An 18,666-nucleotide genomic window follows, 5' to 3' on the forward strand; every position below is an offset into this window, starting at 1 on the left:
CGTCACGGTACGCTGATTTGGGCACAGTAATAAGGTACTGATGAATGGCAGATCCAAGTGCCTGTCGGGACTGGTATTTCCGCCCAGCAAGGAATGATTTCAATTTCGGAAACAAAAAGAAATCACATGGGGCAAGGTCTGGGGAATACGGAGTGTGAGGCAAAACAGTTACTTTTTCTTTCTTCAAAAACGCCGTAACTATTGCGGAGGTATGAGCGGGGGCATTGTCATGTAGAAGACGGACATGTTTAAAACCAGTGGCAGGGCATCGTTTCTGATAATACTTTTTCAGTTTCTTCAGTACTACGTCTTTGTAGTACTTTCCGGTGATGCTTTTGCCCTTTTTCACCGGCACTTTTATTGCGACTCCTTCACCAGAGAAGAAGATTGCATACAAAACCTTCTTTGCACTCAAAGAACGTTTGGCAATTATTGGGCGTTTGCTGTGTTTAGTGGCCCAGATCTTATTGCTAACCTTTCTGACGGGCTCAAAATAATGGACCCAGGTTTCATCACCTGTGACGACATTGGCAAACTGCTTTTTGTCATATTTTGGAAACATTTGAAGCAGCTTTTATGCCACTTTAACCCGTTGCCTCTTTTGCTCATCAGTCAACAGATGTGGCACCCATCTAGCAGAAATCTTTCTGACTTTCAAATGCTTCTTCAAAATAAGGTGAACCGTTGATAGTGATATGCCTACCTTTCGTGCAATATCTCGAACTGTAAATCTGGCATCTCCTTCAATGTTTCCTTTATTTTGGAAACGATTTCTTTACGAGATGCAGATTTTGGCCTACCTGATTTCGGTGCATTTTTGATGGACTCTACACCAGACTCAAATTTCTTTTTCCACCGCCGAACTGTGTCATAAGACACACAAGAAGGTCCATAAGCAGTAGAAAGTTCAGTCATCAGCTGCTTCAAAGAACAACCAAGTTTTGAGCGAGCTTTGATGTAAGCCCGTATTTCATCTTTCTCGTCGACGCTTCTACCAACCATTTTTGTACCCCCCGACAACAAAGTTGTTAGGGGGGGTATACTGGTTTCAGGTTGTCTGTCTGTCTGTCTGTCCGTCTGTCTGTCTGTCCGTCTGTCCGTAGAGGCAATCTTGTGCGCACCATCTCTCCTTATCCCCTTGACAGAATTTAATGAAACTTCACACAAGTGATCAGTACCAACAGTAGTTGTGCATGGGGCATGTTAGGTTCTTTTAGAAAAAAAAATTGCAGAGTTATGGGACTTTGTTTTTTTTGTTACTATACTATATACATAGACACAATCTTGTGCGCACCATCTCTCCTCATCCCCTTGACACAATTTAATGAAACTTCACACAAGTGGTCAGTACCAACAGTAGTTGTGCATGGGGCATGTTAGGTTCTTTTAGAAAAGAAATTTGCAGAGTTATGGGACTTTGTTTTTTTGTTACTATACTATATACATAGACACAATCTTGTGCGCATCATCCCTCCTCATCCCCTTGACACAATTTAATGAAACTTCACACAAGTGATCAGTAACAACAGTAGTTGTGCATGGGGCATGTTAGGTTCTTTCAGAAAAAAAATTTGCAGAGTTATGGGACTTTGTTTTTTTGTTACTATACTATATACATAGACACAATCTTGTGCGCACCATTTCTCCTCATCCCCTTGACACAATTTAATGAAACTTCACACAAGTGATCAGTAACAACAGTAGTTGTGCATGGGGCATGTTAGGTTCTTTCAGCGACAAAAATTGCAGAGTTATGGGACTTTGTTTCTTTTTAACATACTATGTACATACAGTCTGCATATGCAATCTTGTGCATTCTTAATCTACCAAACCCTTGCACACAATTTAATGAAACTTCACACAACTGATCAGTACAAACCCTAGTTGTGCATGGTGCATGTTACATTCTTTTAGATAAATATTCTGCATAGTTATGGGACTTTGTTTTTGTACCCCCCGACAACAAAGTTGTAAGGGGGGGGTATACTGGTTTCAGGTTGTCTGTCTGTCTGTCCGTCTGGCCGTCTGTCAGTCTGTCCGTAGATGCAATCTTGTGCGCACCATCTCTCCTTATCCCCTTGACAGAATTTAATGAAACTTCACACAAGTGATCAGTACCAACAGTAGTTGTGCATGGGGCATGTTAGGTTCTTTTAGAAAAAAAATTTGCAGAGTTATGGGACTTTGTTTTTTTGTTACTATACTATATACATAGACACAATCTTGTGCGCACTATCTCTCCTCATCCCCTTGACACAATTTAATGAAACTTCACACAAGTGATCAGTACCAACAGTAGTTGTGCATGGGGCATGTTAGGTTCTTTTAGAAAAAAAATTTGCAGAGTTATGGGACTTTGTTTTTTTGTTACTATACTATATACATAGACACAGTCTTGTGCTCACCATCTCTCCTCATCCCCTTGACACAATTTAATGAAACTTCACACAAGTGATCAGTAACAACAGTAGTTGTGCATGGGGCATGTTAGGTTCTTTCAGAAAAAAAATTTGCAGAGTTATGGGACTTTGTTTTTTTGTTACTATACTATATACATAGACACAATCTTGTGCGCACCATCTCTCCTCATCCCCTTGACACAATTTAATGAAACTTCACACAAGTGATCAGTAACAACAGTAGTTGTGCATGGGACATGTTAGGTTCTTTCAGCGACAAAAATTGCAGAGTTATGGGACTTTGTTTCTTGTTAACATACTATGTACATACAGTCTGCATATGCAATCTTGTGCATGCCTAATCCACCAAACCCTTACACACAATTTAATGAAACTTCACACAAGTGATCAGTACCGACCCTAGTTGTGCATGGTGCATGTTACATTCTTTTAGATAAATATTCTGCATAGTTATGGGACTTTGTTTTTTGTTACTATACTGTATACATACAGTCTATATACATACAGTCCACATAATTATGCAATCTTATGTGCGTTAAATTGCAATGTACTGTGTCAGTGCATGCGGGGGGTACATTCATCACCTTTAGTGATAGCTCTAGTTTGTTACTATACTGTATACATACAGTCTATATACATACAGTCTACATAATTATGCAATCTTGTGTGCGTCAAATTGCAATGTACTGTGTCAGTGCATGCAGGGGGTACATTCATCACCTTTAGTGATAGCTCTAGTTACTAAAGTGGTCAGTGATTGCGTGTATTCAAATGGCAAATTTTATGTCTTACACTTAGTCTAACATGTACATTTATACACCATTGTGTAGGTATTGAATAACCCTATACAAGTAGGTATTGGTTTTTATCGTGCCCCACGTGGATATCGAGCTAGAGGACAATAAGCAATTCGTATCGAACACTCCTTGTACAATAAGAAACAGTCTGTGACTGTAAATAACCCAGCTGACAAACAGTTGTTTTTTCTTAGACATGCTAAGAGAAACCATGAGTAGTTTTAAATTGAAAGGACTTGTTTCATCATCATGTAAAATAAATATAAAACCTATTTTTGTTTTAATAACAGTATTTTAATCCCTAGTGCTTTATCGCCCATTGCTTTTGCAAATCAAAAGAATGCAATAAGATGGTTAAATTTTCATAAGAAAAATATCATTGTGGGTGTTATCTTGTAATATTACTGAAGCAATATTTTAGATATAACATGCAAGAAACAAAAAAACTTGTAAAAGATCTGTCAATTCAGATCTATCTATCTGTCAATTTATCATATGTTACACATATATATATTTATACATACTTGTTTCTATTCCCCGTTAAGTTACAATGGTACCGGAAACTTCACTAATTTTCCATACACTAAGGCCTGAATTTCATATCAGGTGCGTGACATAATTTAATGTGTGTTGTTGCATTTGTAGCAGTGTGTATATAATGTGTATAATTGGTCTGTGATATCCGTTGTCCAATAAGCTCAATTGGTAGAGCATTTGACTTGCAAGCAAAAGGTCGCAGGTTCGAGTCCTGTATCGGGCTGCACATTTTTCCGCTCCTATTACATTGGTGCCGTGAGTGTGGTGACTAGCCTTGGAATCCTAGAGCTAGGGTGAAGCAATTGCTGGGTTGGTCAAAAGAATCTGAGTTTGTCTTTGAAAAAAAGGAGGGAGGAATGTAGCAGTGTGTATATAATGTATATAATTGGTGTGTGATATCGGTTGCCCGATTAGCTCAGTTGGTATAGCATTTGACTTGCATGCAGAAGATTGCAGGTTCGAGTCCTGTATCGGGCTGCACATTTTTCCGCTCCTATTACACATTAATTCTTTTATTTAGTTCAGTGTTTTAAATCTTATTCAGGCTTTTGAACATATTCATAATATTTACATTACATTTATATGTTTAAATACGTATGTAATAAAAAAGGTTATTATCTTTGCATCGAGAAATATGCACTCATTCTTCAGTGGAAGAATATTGCACTCCTAAAGTCTCGTAATATTTCTGCTGCAGAATCAGTGCATATTTCTTGATGCAAAGATAATAACCTTTTTTATTACATACGTATTTACACAATACTTGAGTCGCAATCATCATAATTTGAAGTCATTGAAACAAAGTAATCTGGTTTCAGTGCATTTTGTGACTCTGTCAGGCCATGGAATATATTTACAAATTATACATACACAATATGTTCTTGCTATATTTTTTTCAGATATATACAATGAGCCATTGTCTGAGCAAAGTCATTCCACCAAGATGTCCAAGTTGGTAAATGTTGATGAGAAAGACGAAGTGATTCAAGCCCTACAGTATCAACTGGAAAAACAAAAACGCAAACAACTTCGACAAGAAAGGGTGTGTTATTTTATTTACAAATTCCCTTAACTAACATAATTTTATATAAAATGTGATTTTTTTTTTATGTACCAACTCAAATATTTGAAATATTCTAGAACTGTTAGATATACCAGTTACTCTTCCCACACTCCATCCCACCCAGATAAAAGCCCCAGTGAAATTGCATCTTGTGAAAAGGTTGCATCCATTAAATAGGTAAATTTTTTTGTTGTAAATGTTGGGATGGTGGCTGTAATTAGGAAGGTGTGTTTTTTAGCTCGACTATTCGAAGAATAGGGGAGCTATCCTACTCGCCCCGGGGTCGGCGTGAGCATGAGCGTTAGCGTCACACAAATGTTAATGTTTGCGTACCACTCCAAATATTTTCAAAGTCCACTGAGATATTGCTTTCATATTTTGCATACTTGTTTACCATCATGACCCCAGTCTGTAAAAAGGAGGAGGCCCCTTTTTGACTTAGAATATGCTTATTGTAATGTTAAAGTTTTACTCATTGCTTATATTATACTATCAAGCACTGAGAATAGTCGAGCGCGCTGTTCGCTGACAGCTCTTGTTTTAAATGATTGTACAATTTTGCTTAAATTTTGTGATATGGTACAAAGATCATTTAAGAAAACTTCCTTGCATTTTCGAAAACATTTTCCTTGCTTTTTTATTTACAATTTTTGAATCCATACGCTATTCATTTCATTGTAGAGATTGGTGCGGCAAGCTCGCAAAATTAACAAGATTCGGAGAAAGATCAGAGACTCGGATGTATCCCACAATGAGTCGGGACAGTCGTCACACACAGACCGCTCTGATAGAACAGTAAGTCTCCCTCTTCTCCTATGTTTAATTATCCAATAATCAAGGCCTCTGTGCGGCTTATAATCTGATTTACCATGGTTTAGAGTTCAGATGTGCAGGAATTAAAACACGAGGGTGTTTGTCCGAGTGGATAAATATACAAGCATCTGAACATGCAACATCTGAACCCAAGCACAAGCACTTATCCTGTCCCTAGCAGTTTTCTTGATATTTTCTGTATTTGGAATGCTCAAAACCATGGATAGTTCAAGCATATTGTAATACCATACATCTATATAGCTGTGCAGTTCACCTTTTCACAATAATTGACATTACCACTCACCTTTTGACAATAATTTATTTTACTTCTCACCTTTTGACAATAAGTTATGTACCTTTTAACATTAAGTTATGTTACCACTCACCTTTTGACAAAAAGTTACATTACCATTCACCTTTTGACAATAAGTTACGTTTCCACTCACCTTTTGACAAAGTTACATTACAACTAAGACAACATCTGGCCAGAATAATCCCTGCCTGTAAGACTGTTTAGTACTTGTACTGATCTTATTGTGTGAATATTGCAATTATTACACTTCTCCTTTTTTTTTTGTAGAAAAGTCGTAGATCATCATCATCCGATACAGACACATCACCACAGAGACGAAAAGGAAGTCCTGATGGTAAAAAAATTATTTTGAACAAAAACACCAAAACGAAAAACAAATAAGTACCTGCAAATTTTAGAATCAAATTTAAGACTGTCTTGCTTATTTACTTATATCAAAGAGCTATAAAAATAATATTTTATACTTCTTTGCTTATATGAATCACTAAAATGCAAAATGGTGTAAGGGAATTTTTTTATGAAAAATCATAAACAGTCGAACTTTGTTAACTTGAACTCATTGAGACTGACAGAATTTGTTCGAGTTATCGGTAGCTTGAGCCAACAAACAATATACATTACACAGAAATTTTGCTGGGACCTGACCATGAGTTCAAATGAAGGGTGCCCATGGTGTTTGAATTACCCCAGTTCGAGAAAATGATGTTTGACTGTATAGTCAATATTTAGGTAGTTTTGTTATTCAAAATATGTAATTGTCAAAGGAAGAAGTTCTTTTATTTCACTGTTTAAATTTTGCATCAGTATAACTAATGGTATGGGGGATCAGCTTTGCTGAACAGTTAAGATAACTGACATTGAAACACTTGCCCTTCAGTCCGGTTTGAGTCTCAGTTGGGTCATCATGTGAAGAAGCCAAACATCTGGCATGCGATGTTCTTCCAAGGTGCCAAACCATTCATGAAATAATGTCTAGAAGTGCACCTGGATCTTCCTTAACCTTTAGCCTGCTAGCAGCAAGTGATTATGCCTTTGTGACCAGTGCAGACCAAGATCAGCCTGCACATCCATGCAGTCTGATCATGGTCTGCACTGTTCGCCATACAGTCAGTATCTTTTTGGTAAGCACCCTTTTAACAGTTAATGGTACTGTCCAAATTTAAAGATAGACAAGTTCATTATAGAAATTTAGTAGGGTAAGGGTTGAAGTCAGAATTTAGCTATATGTCAAAACAATTGTTTACTGAAGTGAGCTTATTTCATTACCTTGCAGGTACGAGCTACGGAGAGTCACCTGACCTTCAGAGTCAGCGGAGGTCATCACCAGGGTTACGGATGAACCAGGAAGTGTTGGCACGTTGGCGTGATGATGGTTGGTTCTACAGGGGCTGTGTTGTCGCTGATGGGAAAGACCAGAAATACGTGATTAGAGACTGTACAGGGTACATGGAGACTATACTAAGAGATGATATTCTCACAGATACCGAACACAGATTTGATGCAATACAGGTATACACTATGGGTATTCTTGTCTTCTGCTGTTCAGAAGTCATAAAAATATGTTTATATTTCCCAGCAAACATTAATTCTGTTTATGATATTTTTGCGACATTCTGCAAAAACAGGCATCAACAGCTAACAGCTGCTATCAGGCCGATATTATGTCAACTTTCAAAAATTGATATTGGACCACTATTTAGACCCTTAGCGGCCCGATATTGGACTAATGTAAATGCTGCTGTGTTATTATCTGTAAATGCTGTACAGTAGATTGGTAGATCTTTTTTAGCTCACCTGTCACATAGTGACAAGGTGAGCTTTTGTGATCACCCTTCGTCCGTCGTCCGTCTTCCGTCCGTGCGTCCGTCAACAATTTCTTGTCTGCACGATAATGGTTTCATTTATGATTTTATTTTAACCAAACTTGCACACAACTTGTATCACCATAAGGTCTCGGTTCCTTTCTTGAACTGGCCAGATGCCATTATGGGTTCCAGAGTTATGGCCCCTGAAAGGGCCAAAATCAGCTATTTTGACCTTGTCTGCACAATAGCAGCTTTATTTATGATTTGATTTTTACCAAACTGGCACACAACTTGTATCACCATAAGATCTTGGTTCCTTTCTTGAACTGGCCAGATCCCATTATGGGTTCTAGAGTTATGGCCCCTGAAAGGGCCAGAATTAGCTATTTTGACCTTGTCTGGAACAATAGCAGCTTCATTTATGATTTGATTTTAACCAAACTTGCACACAACTTGTATCACTATAAGATCTTGGTTCCTTTCTTGAACTGGCTAGATTCCATTATGGGTTCCAGAGTTATGGCCCCTGAAAGGGCCAGAATTAGCTATTTTGACCTTGTCTGCACAATAGCAGCTTCATTTATGATTTGAATTTAATCAAACTTGCACAAAACTTGTATTGCCATAAGATCTCAGTTCCTTTGTTGAACCGGCCAGATCCCATAATGGGTTCCAGAGTTATGGACCCTGAAAGGGCCAAAATTAGCTATTTTGACCTTGTCTGCACAATAGCAACTTCATTTGTGATTTAATTTTAACCAAACTTGCACACAACTTGTATCACCACAAGATCTTGGTTCCTTTTTTGAACTGGCCAGATTCAATCATGGGTTCCAGAGTTATGGCCCCTTAAAGGTCCAAAATTGGCTATTTTGGCTTTTGCAGCCATATAGAGACTTCATTTATGGTTTTATTTGATACAAACTTCCAAAATATCTTCAACAACAATAAATCTTGGATTCCATGACAAATCAGATCCAGTCGTAGATTCCAGAGTTATTTTATATCTGATTACCTCCCCTGATTGTAGTCAAAATGGATTTATAGCAGTAAGTACTTATAGGACTTATTTGAAATTTCATTATTGTCATTAGTTGGACGGAGACAATCAGGGTAGATAACTATGGAATGATTTTATGTCAGATTACCTCCCTTTATTTCAAATTAAAATGGGTATATATCCGTAACTAATGAAGATACTGATCTGAAATTTCATTTATGTCAACAGATTTATTTGGCAGATCCTTCTTTTGTTCACTTACAATATTTTTCTTTTTAATTACTTCCCTTTTACGTTAATATAAATAGCTTATTTTTAGTAACTTTTTTATTATTGGCCGTAGGGAAAAACCGAGACCACTTTTCTGTGGTACAACATGGATGGTACCTCCAATTTTTAGGTGTATTTTGACATATCTGTACCTTGTAAGAATTTTTTTTTTTCTTTTTGGTTAAATTTCTTTCCTTTGTTGTTCCTGTCCTTTGGACTTAGATATTTTTTCTGAGGACCTTCTTGTCCTCAAGTGCAATGATAACAGGTGAGCGATATAGGGCCATCATGGCCCTCTTGTTTTTTTTTTGTGATTCAATTGTTAGAAAAGTTCTACATTTGAATTATTCATAACTTGTGCTTCACAGGTAAATTTAGTTCTATATTTAGAGATAATGGTGTTAATATTCATGACTATTTCAAATTAATTTATAAGAAGATTGATGTTTTACTTACATTCTACATAATCGCAATATATTCTATGCACTTTTTAGCCAGAAGATCATGTGATAGGCTTACATCCTAAATACGTGTTTAGCTATGCCCCGGCAGAGGTTCTCGGTACATACGCTAACAGCAGTGTCAAGGTCGAGTTTTTCGATGGAAATATTTCTGAACTGACATCAGAAGAAGTATATAAGATCTCAAAGGCAAAATATGAACAAGTGGTCGAATATATAAAGAGATGTGAGAAGAATTTGATTGGACTTTCAGTTGTTGCCAGGGACGATGATACTGGCTTGTATAAACTTGGTATGTAATAATCTTACAGCTTTGTGAACTATGATTTCTTGTTTGTTGATAAAGGTGAACTGTCAGGTTTTGAAAATTACATGGATTTGTTTGAAGTTTTGTGCGACTGAAAATATATATATTTTTTAAAAATTTACAGAACAATTGACAGAAGTTATTAATAGACTTGAAGTATTATTTAACTTTGACTTTCCATAAACTGTCTGCCAACCAATATGGAAAAAACTTACATCAGTGTGAATTTAATGAGCATATTATAGTTGTGATTGATGGAAAATGTTACATCACTATTTCAGTTCATGTAATAAAAATACATAAAAAATATGCACTCAACCTAAACTGTCCATGGGAAGGAATTACTAACATTGCAACAAGCAATGAAAACATATTTTTCTATTTTTCTTTGTTTTTATTTTCAAGCTGTGGTTGATTCAAGAGTTGGTCTTGGACAGCAGTACTACATTAAATGGCTGGATGGCGACATGAGCAAGCAGAACGCAAACCATATTTTTGAGGTCGGGAAACGGCAGACGCGCCACGAGGACTGGTCCCATGTTTTAGCTCCAGTCAGCCAGCATAGTATGACATTTATGCCAGCAGAGGTGATACAGTCTAACCCATTTGTTGTACAGTTTTGTAATGGAAAAAGGTGAGAATAACCTTAAATAACACTCAGTAACTTAAATAACCCTCATACCTTATGCGCGAGGTCTGTGGTGCTCTACTATGAATATTCATTTACACTTACGTAAATATTTGATCTTTAGCCCGAGTAAAAAATAAAAAAAAAAAAAAATGTTATTGAATTCTTTAATGTAAAAACAGGCATTAAAATGACATCCAGATTATATTACACACTGGACAATCAGGAATAATGTTGACCTTTATGGTTTCGTTGTATTTTGTATATTTCATGGCAGATTTTATGTCTTAGTATTTCTAATCCATTTTGTTGTAATTAAAACATTGATTCTACAAGTTTTATGCATGTTCGTATTTTAGTATTTTTATTTCATTTTAAAAAGAATTACACCAACACAATTTCATAGCAGTACAGACCAAATTATCCCGATATGCCGCATTTCAAATGTAAGTAATGATACCCAACCATAATTTTAAAAGTCATCATTTTGAACTGCTTACTTTGTTTCTTTTACAGGTCATCTGATGCCACATTTGACCAATGTTTCTGGCTGAGCAAAGAATATTACAGTAACGCCAGGGGATATTTAATGGATATGAAGTACAGAAAACTTACAGATGATATACATTCCCATAGAGATAGAGAATAACTTTTTTTGAAACTGACTTTAGATCTAGCAAATAAAAAATTCACAAACTATAGAAAACATACAGAAACTATTTTTCAAGAATTAAGAATTGACTTGTGGAAACTCAAGAAATCAAGGGGAAAAATCAGTTTGAGAAAGTGATTAGCTTATGAAAAAGGCTATATAACATAGATATACACAGTGGCTGAGAAATATGTTTATGAAGAAATGTAAGGTAATATACAGTAAAATGTATGCATATAGACTAGCTTTTAGAAACAGACTGTCAGTTTTAGGTAATGTAAAAAATATAGAAGTTATAGAGACGAATACAGACAATCTCAGCCGTTTCCCCAAGAGACAGCACCTTGTTTGTGGATACAGACTATAGATCAAGGGAGTATACTATGATATAAAACATAACAAGGAATATTACCCATAGTATAGTCAGTTCTTAAGATACAGAGGCTAGCACTGTATATGGACTGTTTATAATAATGACAACAGATATTTAGAAAAAAAAATGATACAAAGGGGGGAAAATCTTACCTTGTCTGTTGCCAGAATTCAGTCCAGATTGTACTAAGTACCAATCATTAGAACTAGTAATCAAATTATTACATGTATGTGCTGTTTGCTTAAAAATAAATATATAACAATTTCTTGTAAGGTTTATACAGTCCACACAACATGTGCTATTTACAATGAGTTTATTAAGTAGTATTTTTAGTATTGAGTAACAGGTTTTTAGACCAAAATTGTTGCATTTATTTTTTACTGAATAAGAAAGGGAGCTAAATTTTACTGTAGATTGAATAATATTCTTTTTTTTTTTAAATAGATTTTTGGATCAGTGTGACTCGCAATATTAACCAGCACTACCATATACCCTAAAATAAATGCACCTAGGATGATTGCATTTTCATAGTTATTTACAACTACAAATAATTTAAAAACATTTTATGAAATAAACCTTAATTAACGGAGGTGTATAAGGTATGTTCCAAATTATAACTCGTAACATGCGAATTTTAAATTACGTGAAAAAAGTCATTTACAAGCTAACCATGAAAGAAGCTCAGTGACACACATAAAAAAACAGCCAGTCAGCAGTTACGTTTTTGCAAGCCCTTTGAAATAAAAATGATAAGTGTCTTTTTGTTCCCTATTTTAGATACACTGGATTAGTTTTTAGACCAAGATGTGTGGTTTTATAGTCAGTACAGGTTTGTGTGAATGTGCTGATTTTGTATGGACTTGCAATAGAAACACATTAGCAATATACACAAGAGATTTTGTTATGTCAAAATTAAGATCTGTTTTCATATTCATTCTCATGTTCCAAAATATTTTTTTTTGTACAAAATTCTTAATAGTACCTTTTTTTCTCCGAAAACTTATACACTTTGAAAAAACCAGTAATTTGTAAAATAATATACACAGGGATATAACTTCTTAATATCGCTGATGGCAATATTCCTAGCTGTCAGAAACTGAACAGGTAGAATACAAGACAATGAATCTAGAGACCACAAGCTCTAACTATCAGACAAGTGCTATCTCCTCACAAGCTCTATCTAACAGGCGAGCGCTGTCTCCTCACACGCTCTAACTACCAGGTGAGCGCTGTCTCCTCACAAGCTCTAACTACCAGGTGAGCACTGTCTCCTCACAAGCTCAATCTACCAGGTGAGCACTATCTCCCAACAAGCTGAGATCTATCTCCTGAGAAGCATTTTCTCTAGACAAGCTCTATCTCGAGATGAGCTCTATCTCTGGTCAAGTTATATCTTGAGACAAGATCTGTCTATATTTAACAAGATCTGTCTCCTTATTCTCCTGACAAACTCTATCTAGATAAATTCTATCTTCAGACAAACTCTATCTCCTCTTTCTCCAACTGAGCTCTATCTCTGGACAAACACTATCTGCAGGTGAGCTTTATCTTCAGGCCATTTCTGTCTGCAGCTGAGCTCTATCCCAACTGAGCTCTATCTCTGGACAAACACCATCTGCAGGTGAGCTTTATCTTCAGGCCATTTCTGTCTGCAGCTGAGCTCTATTCCAACTGAGCTCTATCTCTGGACGAAATTTCATCTGTGCTATGATAGATAAAATATAGCTTAAATAAATTTGTTATAAACTAAATTAAATGTTGGTGTTGACAATAAGGTTTTGCAATACAGACATCAGCTGTAGCTGTCTCATTTATTTCACGCACATCTTTGTCTTAGAATGATAACTTGTTAATAAGACGTATAATTTATTCTGTTATTTCTATATCGTTTAGTGATATTAGTAACTCTTTTTACTGTATTTATTATCATAATCATATTTGCTACTGCCATAAAAATGAAATGGTTACCATAGTATTTAAATTGCTTTTTGTTTAATCATTATACAATTGTACATATTCAGTAATATTTTAAAATCATTTTTTTATTTTGTTCTAAAAACCTTCATTATTTTACTTTATATCGTAATTTATTATCAGAACTAAAAGTAATGTGTTTATTTAGTCTGTGTTTATTTTTTTCTGCAAGAAATGTATTTCTAAATGTGTAATCTATATTAGTTAAGAGAAATTGCTGACTTGTGGATTTCAAGAGACAAGAAAAGCCACAGAACCAAAATTAATAATGAATAGTTAACTGTATGATGTACAGTCAAACCTGATCTTAAGATCAGCTGTGAACAGAATACAACCTGGTTTTTAAGGCCACTTATTTTTGATCTCATCAGACCATTTTAAATGAGCTGTGCCATGAGAAAACCAATATAGTGGCTTTGCGACCAGCATGGATCCAGACCAGCCTGCGCATCCGTGCAGTCTGGTCAGGATCCATGCTGTTCGCTTTCAAAGCCTAATGGAATTAGAGAAACTAATTAATAGCGAACAGCATGGATCCTGACCAGACTGCGCGGATGTGCAGGCTGGTCTGGATCCATGCTGGTCGCAAAGCCACTATGTTGGTTTTCTCATGGCACGGCTCAAATGTAGTTTCACCTTTGAATAAAGTAACTTACAAAGAAAGATCAGTATATTGGTTCTCCAGGTTTTGGTCTTTATGTAGAGGTTTATCAACTTGTGCTAAAGATCACCTCTTGACAGAGGCCACTTTGCCGCTAATTTCTTATCTGATCAAACCATTTGAAATGTTTGTACTTATGAATAAAGGTAACCTGCAAATAAAGGCCATTTTTAGGCTGTTGGTGTTCATATACAGTATTGTCAACCTTTGCTTAAAGGCCACCTGTGAACATAGACCAACTGATCAGAGCCACTGATTTCTTAACCATTTAAAATGTATTTAGCCTATGAATAAAGACCACTTTCAAATAAAGACCATATGGTCGTTTTATACAGGTTTTACTGTATGTATTTACTGTTACATTTGCCTAAGTGTTTGTTGATGCTTGCTTTTTTTAAAGATGATTTTGATTAGTCATCAGAGTCTGTGATACTTACTAGATATTAAAAATGCTCATTTTATTACAAGCGTTTGTTTTATTTCTATTATAATAGTTAAACTTGTGTGAAGAAGTCATTTGCCTTGAATGCAAAGGCAGTGTTGTTTTTTGTTCATCTGTCTGACAGGCCATCTTAAGTATAACAAGCAAATTCGATGAATTGGTATCCCCCGCAGAAAGGGCTTGTGGTTAGGAATGGCAAAAAAATATATCTGGCAAAAAGTTAAGGATGTGACTAAGAATCAGATAATTTCATTAGTCAAGATCATTTTAACAGAAAATGAATGGTTTTTTTTTTGCGTGAGGTTACAAAATCTCACATGTTGATTATAAATATTGATGGAAAATTAAAAATGATGAAAAAAATGGGTGGGAGATGGGGATGCATATCGGGGTGGTGGGTAAGACTGAGGTGGGGGAACGGTGCAACTTTGCATGCTGACAAATATTCATGGATGGTTTGAAAGGAAATCATAAAAAAAAAATAATGAATTTTTTGCGGGGGGGGGGGGGGGGGGGGGGGGGCGGGGTTGGGTTGGGGGGGGGGGTGGGGGTGACCAAGGCAAAGTGGTGACCATGTGTGGGCACAAAACTTTACATGTTTATAATAAATTTTCATGGAAAAGAATGAAAGAATTTTAATAAAATTCTACCAATTGGTTGGTTTGTTATGTATAAATCTGTTGATTTTTAAACAATTAAAGGGCAATAACTCTAAGGAACATTGACCAATTGAAAAAACAAGAGGGCCATGAAGGCCCTGTACCGCTCACCTGACCTATTGACCTAAAGATCGTCAATATTAACATTCTGACCAAGTTTCATAAAGATATGGTCATAAATGTGATCTCAAAAGTGTTAACAAGCTTTTCCTTTGATTTGACACGGTGCCCAAGTTTTTGACCCCACATGACCCAGATTTGAACTTTACATAAAGATCATCAAAATTAACATTCTGACTAAGTTTCATGAAGATACAGTCATAAATGTGGCCTCTAGAGTGTTAACAAGCTTTTCCTTTGATTTGATCTTGTAACCTAGTTTTTAACCCCACCTGACCCAGATTTGAACTTGACCTATAGATCCTCAAGGTCAACATTCTGACCAAGTTTCATTAAGATATGGTCATAAATGTGGCCTCTAGAGTGTTAACTAGCTTTTCCTTTGATTTGACCTGGTGACCTAGTTTTTGATCCTACATGACCCAGATTCAACCTGAACCTTGAGACTGTCCAGATTAACATTCTGACCAAAATTCATGAAGATACAGTCATAAATGTGGCCTCTACAGTGCTAAAAAGCTTTTCTTAGATTTGACCAAGTGACCTAGTTTTTGACCCCAGATGACCCAATATCAAACTCGTCCAAGATTTTATTGAGAGTAATATTCTGACCAAGTTTCATTAAGATTGGGCTAAAATTGTGACCTCTAGAGTGTTAACAAGCTTTTCCTTTGATTAGACCTGATGACCTAGTTTTTGACCCCAGATAACCCTATTTCAAACTCGTCCAAGATTTTATTAAGAGTAACATCCTGACTAAGTTTCATTAAGATTGGGCCAAAATTGTGACCTCTAGAGTGTTAACAAGCTTTTTCTTTGATTTGACCTGGTGAGCTAGTTTTTGATCCCAGATAACCCAATTTCAAACTCTTCCAAGAATTTATTGAGAGTAACATTCTGACCAAGTTTCATTAAGATTGGACCAAAATTGTGACCTCTAGAGTGTTAAGAAACTTTTCCTTTGATTTGACCTCTGTTTACAAAATTTTCTTTTGATTTGACCTAGTTTTTGTCTCCAGATGACCCAATATCGAACTTATCCAAGATTTTATTGAGAGTAACATTCTGACCAAGTTTCATTAAGATTGGACCAAAATTGTGACCTCTAGAATGTTAACAAGCTTTTCCATTAAATTTGACCTAGTGACCTAGTTTTTGACCCCAGATGACCTAATATCAAACTCATCCAAGATTTTATTGAGGATAACATTCTAAACAAGATTCATTAAGACTGGGCCAAAATTGTGACCTCTAGAGTGTTAACAGTCAAATTGTTGACGGACGGATGGACGACGACGGACACAGGGCGATCACAAAAGCTCACCTTTGAGCACTTCATGCTCAGGTGAGCTAAAAAAAATTTATAGGCATCATCAAATATGTTGGTTCATATTTATTTCAAGTTTCAAGAAATTCTGTCAGCTTATTACTGAGAAATGGCCGCAGACATGGATTTTTCATTAAATCAAGGGCAATAACTCTAAGGGAAATTGACCAATCAAAACAAAACAACAACAAAAAAAAAATAATAATAATAATAAAATAAAATAAAAAAAATAAAAACTTGACGGGCATCATTGCAGTATGTTCGTGCATGTTTATTTCAAGTTTCATAAAATTCTACCAGATAGTTACTGAGATCAGACATTTTTGGGCATTTTTCATTAAATCAAGGACAATAACTCTAAGGGAAATCGATCAATAAAAAAAAACAAAAAAAAACTTGATGGGCATCATTGCAGTATGTTGGTGCATGTTTATTTCAAGTTTCATGAAATTCTACCAGACAGTTACTGAGATATGGCTGCGGACGGACATTTTTGGTCATTTTTCATTAAATCAAGGGCAATAACTCTAAGAGAAATTGACAAATCAATAAAAAAAACTTGACGGGCATCATCGCAGTATGTTGGTTCATGTTTATTTCAAGTTTAATGAAATTCTAACAGCTAGTTACTGAGGAATGGCTGCGGACGGACGCACGGACGGACGGACTGACGGATGGACAACGCCATTTCAATACCCCCTCCCGATTTCATCGGCGGGGGATAATAAAGCAGTTAAAGAATTTTCAGAATCGGCTTTAAATACCAAGCTGTTACGTAATTCAACGAACAAAGAAACCAATCAATTTAAAACAAATGATTAGCCATGAATTTTCTTACACTTCAAAATGCCATATCTGCTTAAATAGTGGTCTGATTTAAAAAATTCTTTTAGCATTTGAAACGGTTGGACAATTATATAAAATCAACACTAAAGTATTCCTTTTGTCCAGTGGTAACACTGTCTTACCATGAAACCAGGGATTGCGAGTTTGAGTCTTAAAAAAATATAGATAGTCGAGCCTCAGCCCCGTGTATGGGTGCTTTACACACGGCATGCTAAAGAACCAGGTAAACTCGAAACTGGAGCATCTGTACCTTGCACTATCTTCACGTACACTGAAAACTCATCTTCGAATGTTCATGATATGTGCTGCACCATGAGAAAACCAACGTATAGTGCATTTGCGATCAGCATGGATCCAGACCATCTGGTAGGGATCCATGCCGTTCGCTTTAAAAGCTTAGAGTAACCGTTAAACGAGCAGCATGGATTCTGACCAGACTGCGCGGATGCGCAGGCTGGTCTGGATCTATGTTGGTCGCAAATGCACTATGTTGGGTTTCTTGTGGAGGTCAGTGCCTTTAAGGATGATTGCTGTGACGAGTATGCTTGTAGCCTATTCTTTTTTCTGTAATAATAAGTAACAGGTTCCCTATTCCTTTTTTTAAAGTTGAATAAGGAATAGAAAAGTCTAAAAATGAAAATAACGATGTATCACGATAACCTCTTTTGAAAGTAACAAGAATGACAGCAAGACACAGATTACTAATAAATGCAGTTAATCTTTAATAGCTCTTTAGAGCTCCATGTTAACACACGAACATATGAGCCGCGCCATGGGAAAACCAACATAGTGGCTTTGCGACCAACATGGATCCAGACCAGCCTGCGCATCCGCGCAGTCTGGTCAGGATCCATGCTGTTCGCTAACACTTTCTTTGATTGCCATAGGCTTTGAAAGCGAACAGCATGGATTCTGACCAGACTGCGCAGATGCGCAGGCTGGTCTGGATCCATGCTGGTCGCAAAGCCACTATGTTGGTTTTCTCATGGCACGGCTCATATTACGTTACACAGTAGTGAAAAATAAACACGTTAAATGTGCAAAATAATTTCATCTATAGTCCTCAATATTTCATTAGAAAGTACCCAGTACATTTATTTGAACTGTTTTAATTAGTGGTGTCTCACAACAAATAATTCATTAATTGTAAAAATGTTTTGCGAATGAGGAAAGGCTTATTTTTCGAAAACGCAATTTC

General features: G+C 36.2%; 1 protein-coding gene across 9 annotated transcripts in view; it reads left to right on the top strand.

Moving 5' to 3' along the window:
• The window catches only part of LOC123557580 (uncharacterized protein DDB_G0287625-like), a 39,419-nt gene extending 24,884 nt beyond the window's left edge, over positions 1-14,535 (top strand). For all 9 annotated transcript variants that reach the window (XM_045349126.2, XM_045349122.2, XM_045349121.2 and 6 more), the window contains 7 exons: positions 4,654-4,796; positions 5,499-5,612; positions 6,211-6,277; positions 7,217-7,452; positions 9,513-9,771; positions 10,192-10,420; positions 10,931-14,535. In XM_045349126.2, coding sequence (XP_045205061.2) covers positions 4,654-4,796; positions 5,499-5,612; positions 6,211-6,277; positions 7,217-7,452; positions 9,513-9,771; positions 10,192-10,420; positions 10,931-11,063 — 1,181 coding nt within the window. In that variant the 3' untranslated portion in view covers positions 11,064-14,535. The remainder of the gene's footprint in view (positions 1-4,653; positions 4,797-5,498; positions 5,613-6,210; positions 6,278-7,216; positions 7,453-9,512; positions 9,772-10,191; positions 10,421-10,930) is intronic.
• The last annotated feature ends 4,131 nt before the right edge of the window (positions 14,536-18,666 follow it).

The sequence above is a fragment of the Mercenaria mercenaria genome, chromosome 5 (genome assembly GCF_021730395.1).
Source record: "Mercenaria mercenaria strain notata chromosome 5, MADL_Memer_1, whole genome shotgun sequence".
Taxonomy (NCBI): Eukaryota; Metazoa; Mollusca; class Bivalvia; order Venerida; family Veneridae; genus Mercenaria; species Mercenaria mercenaria.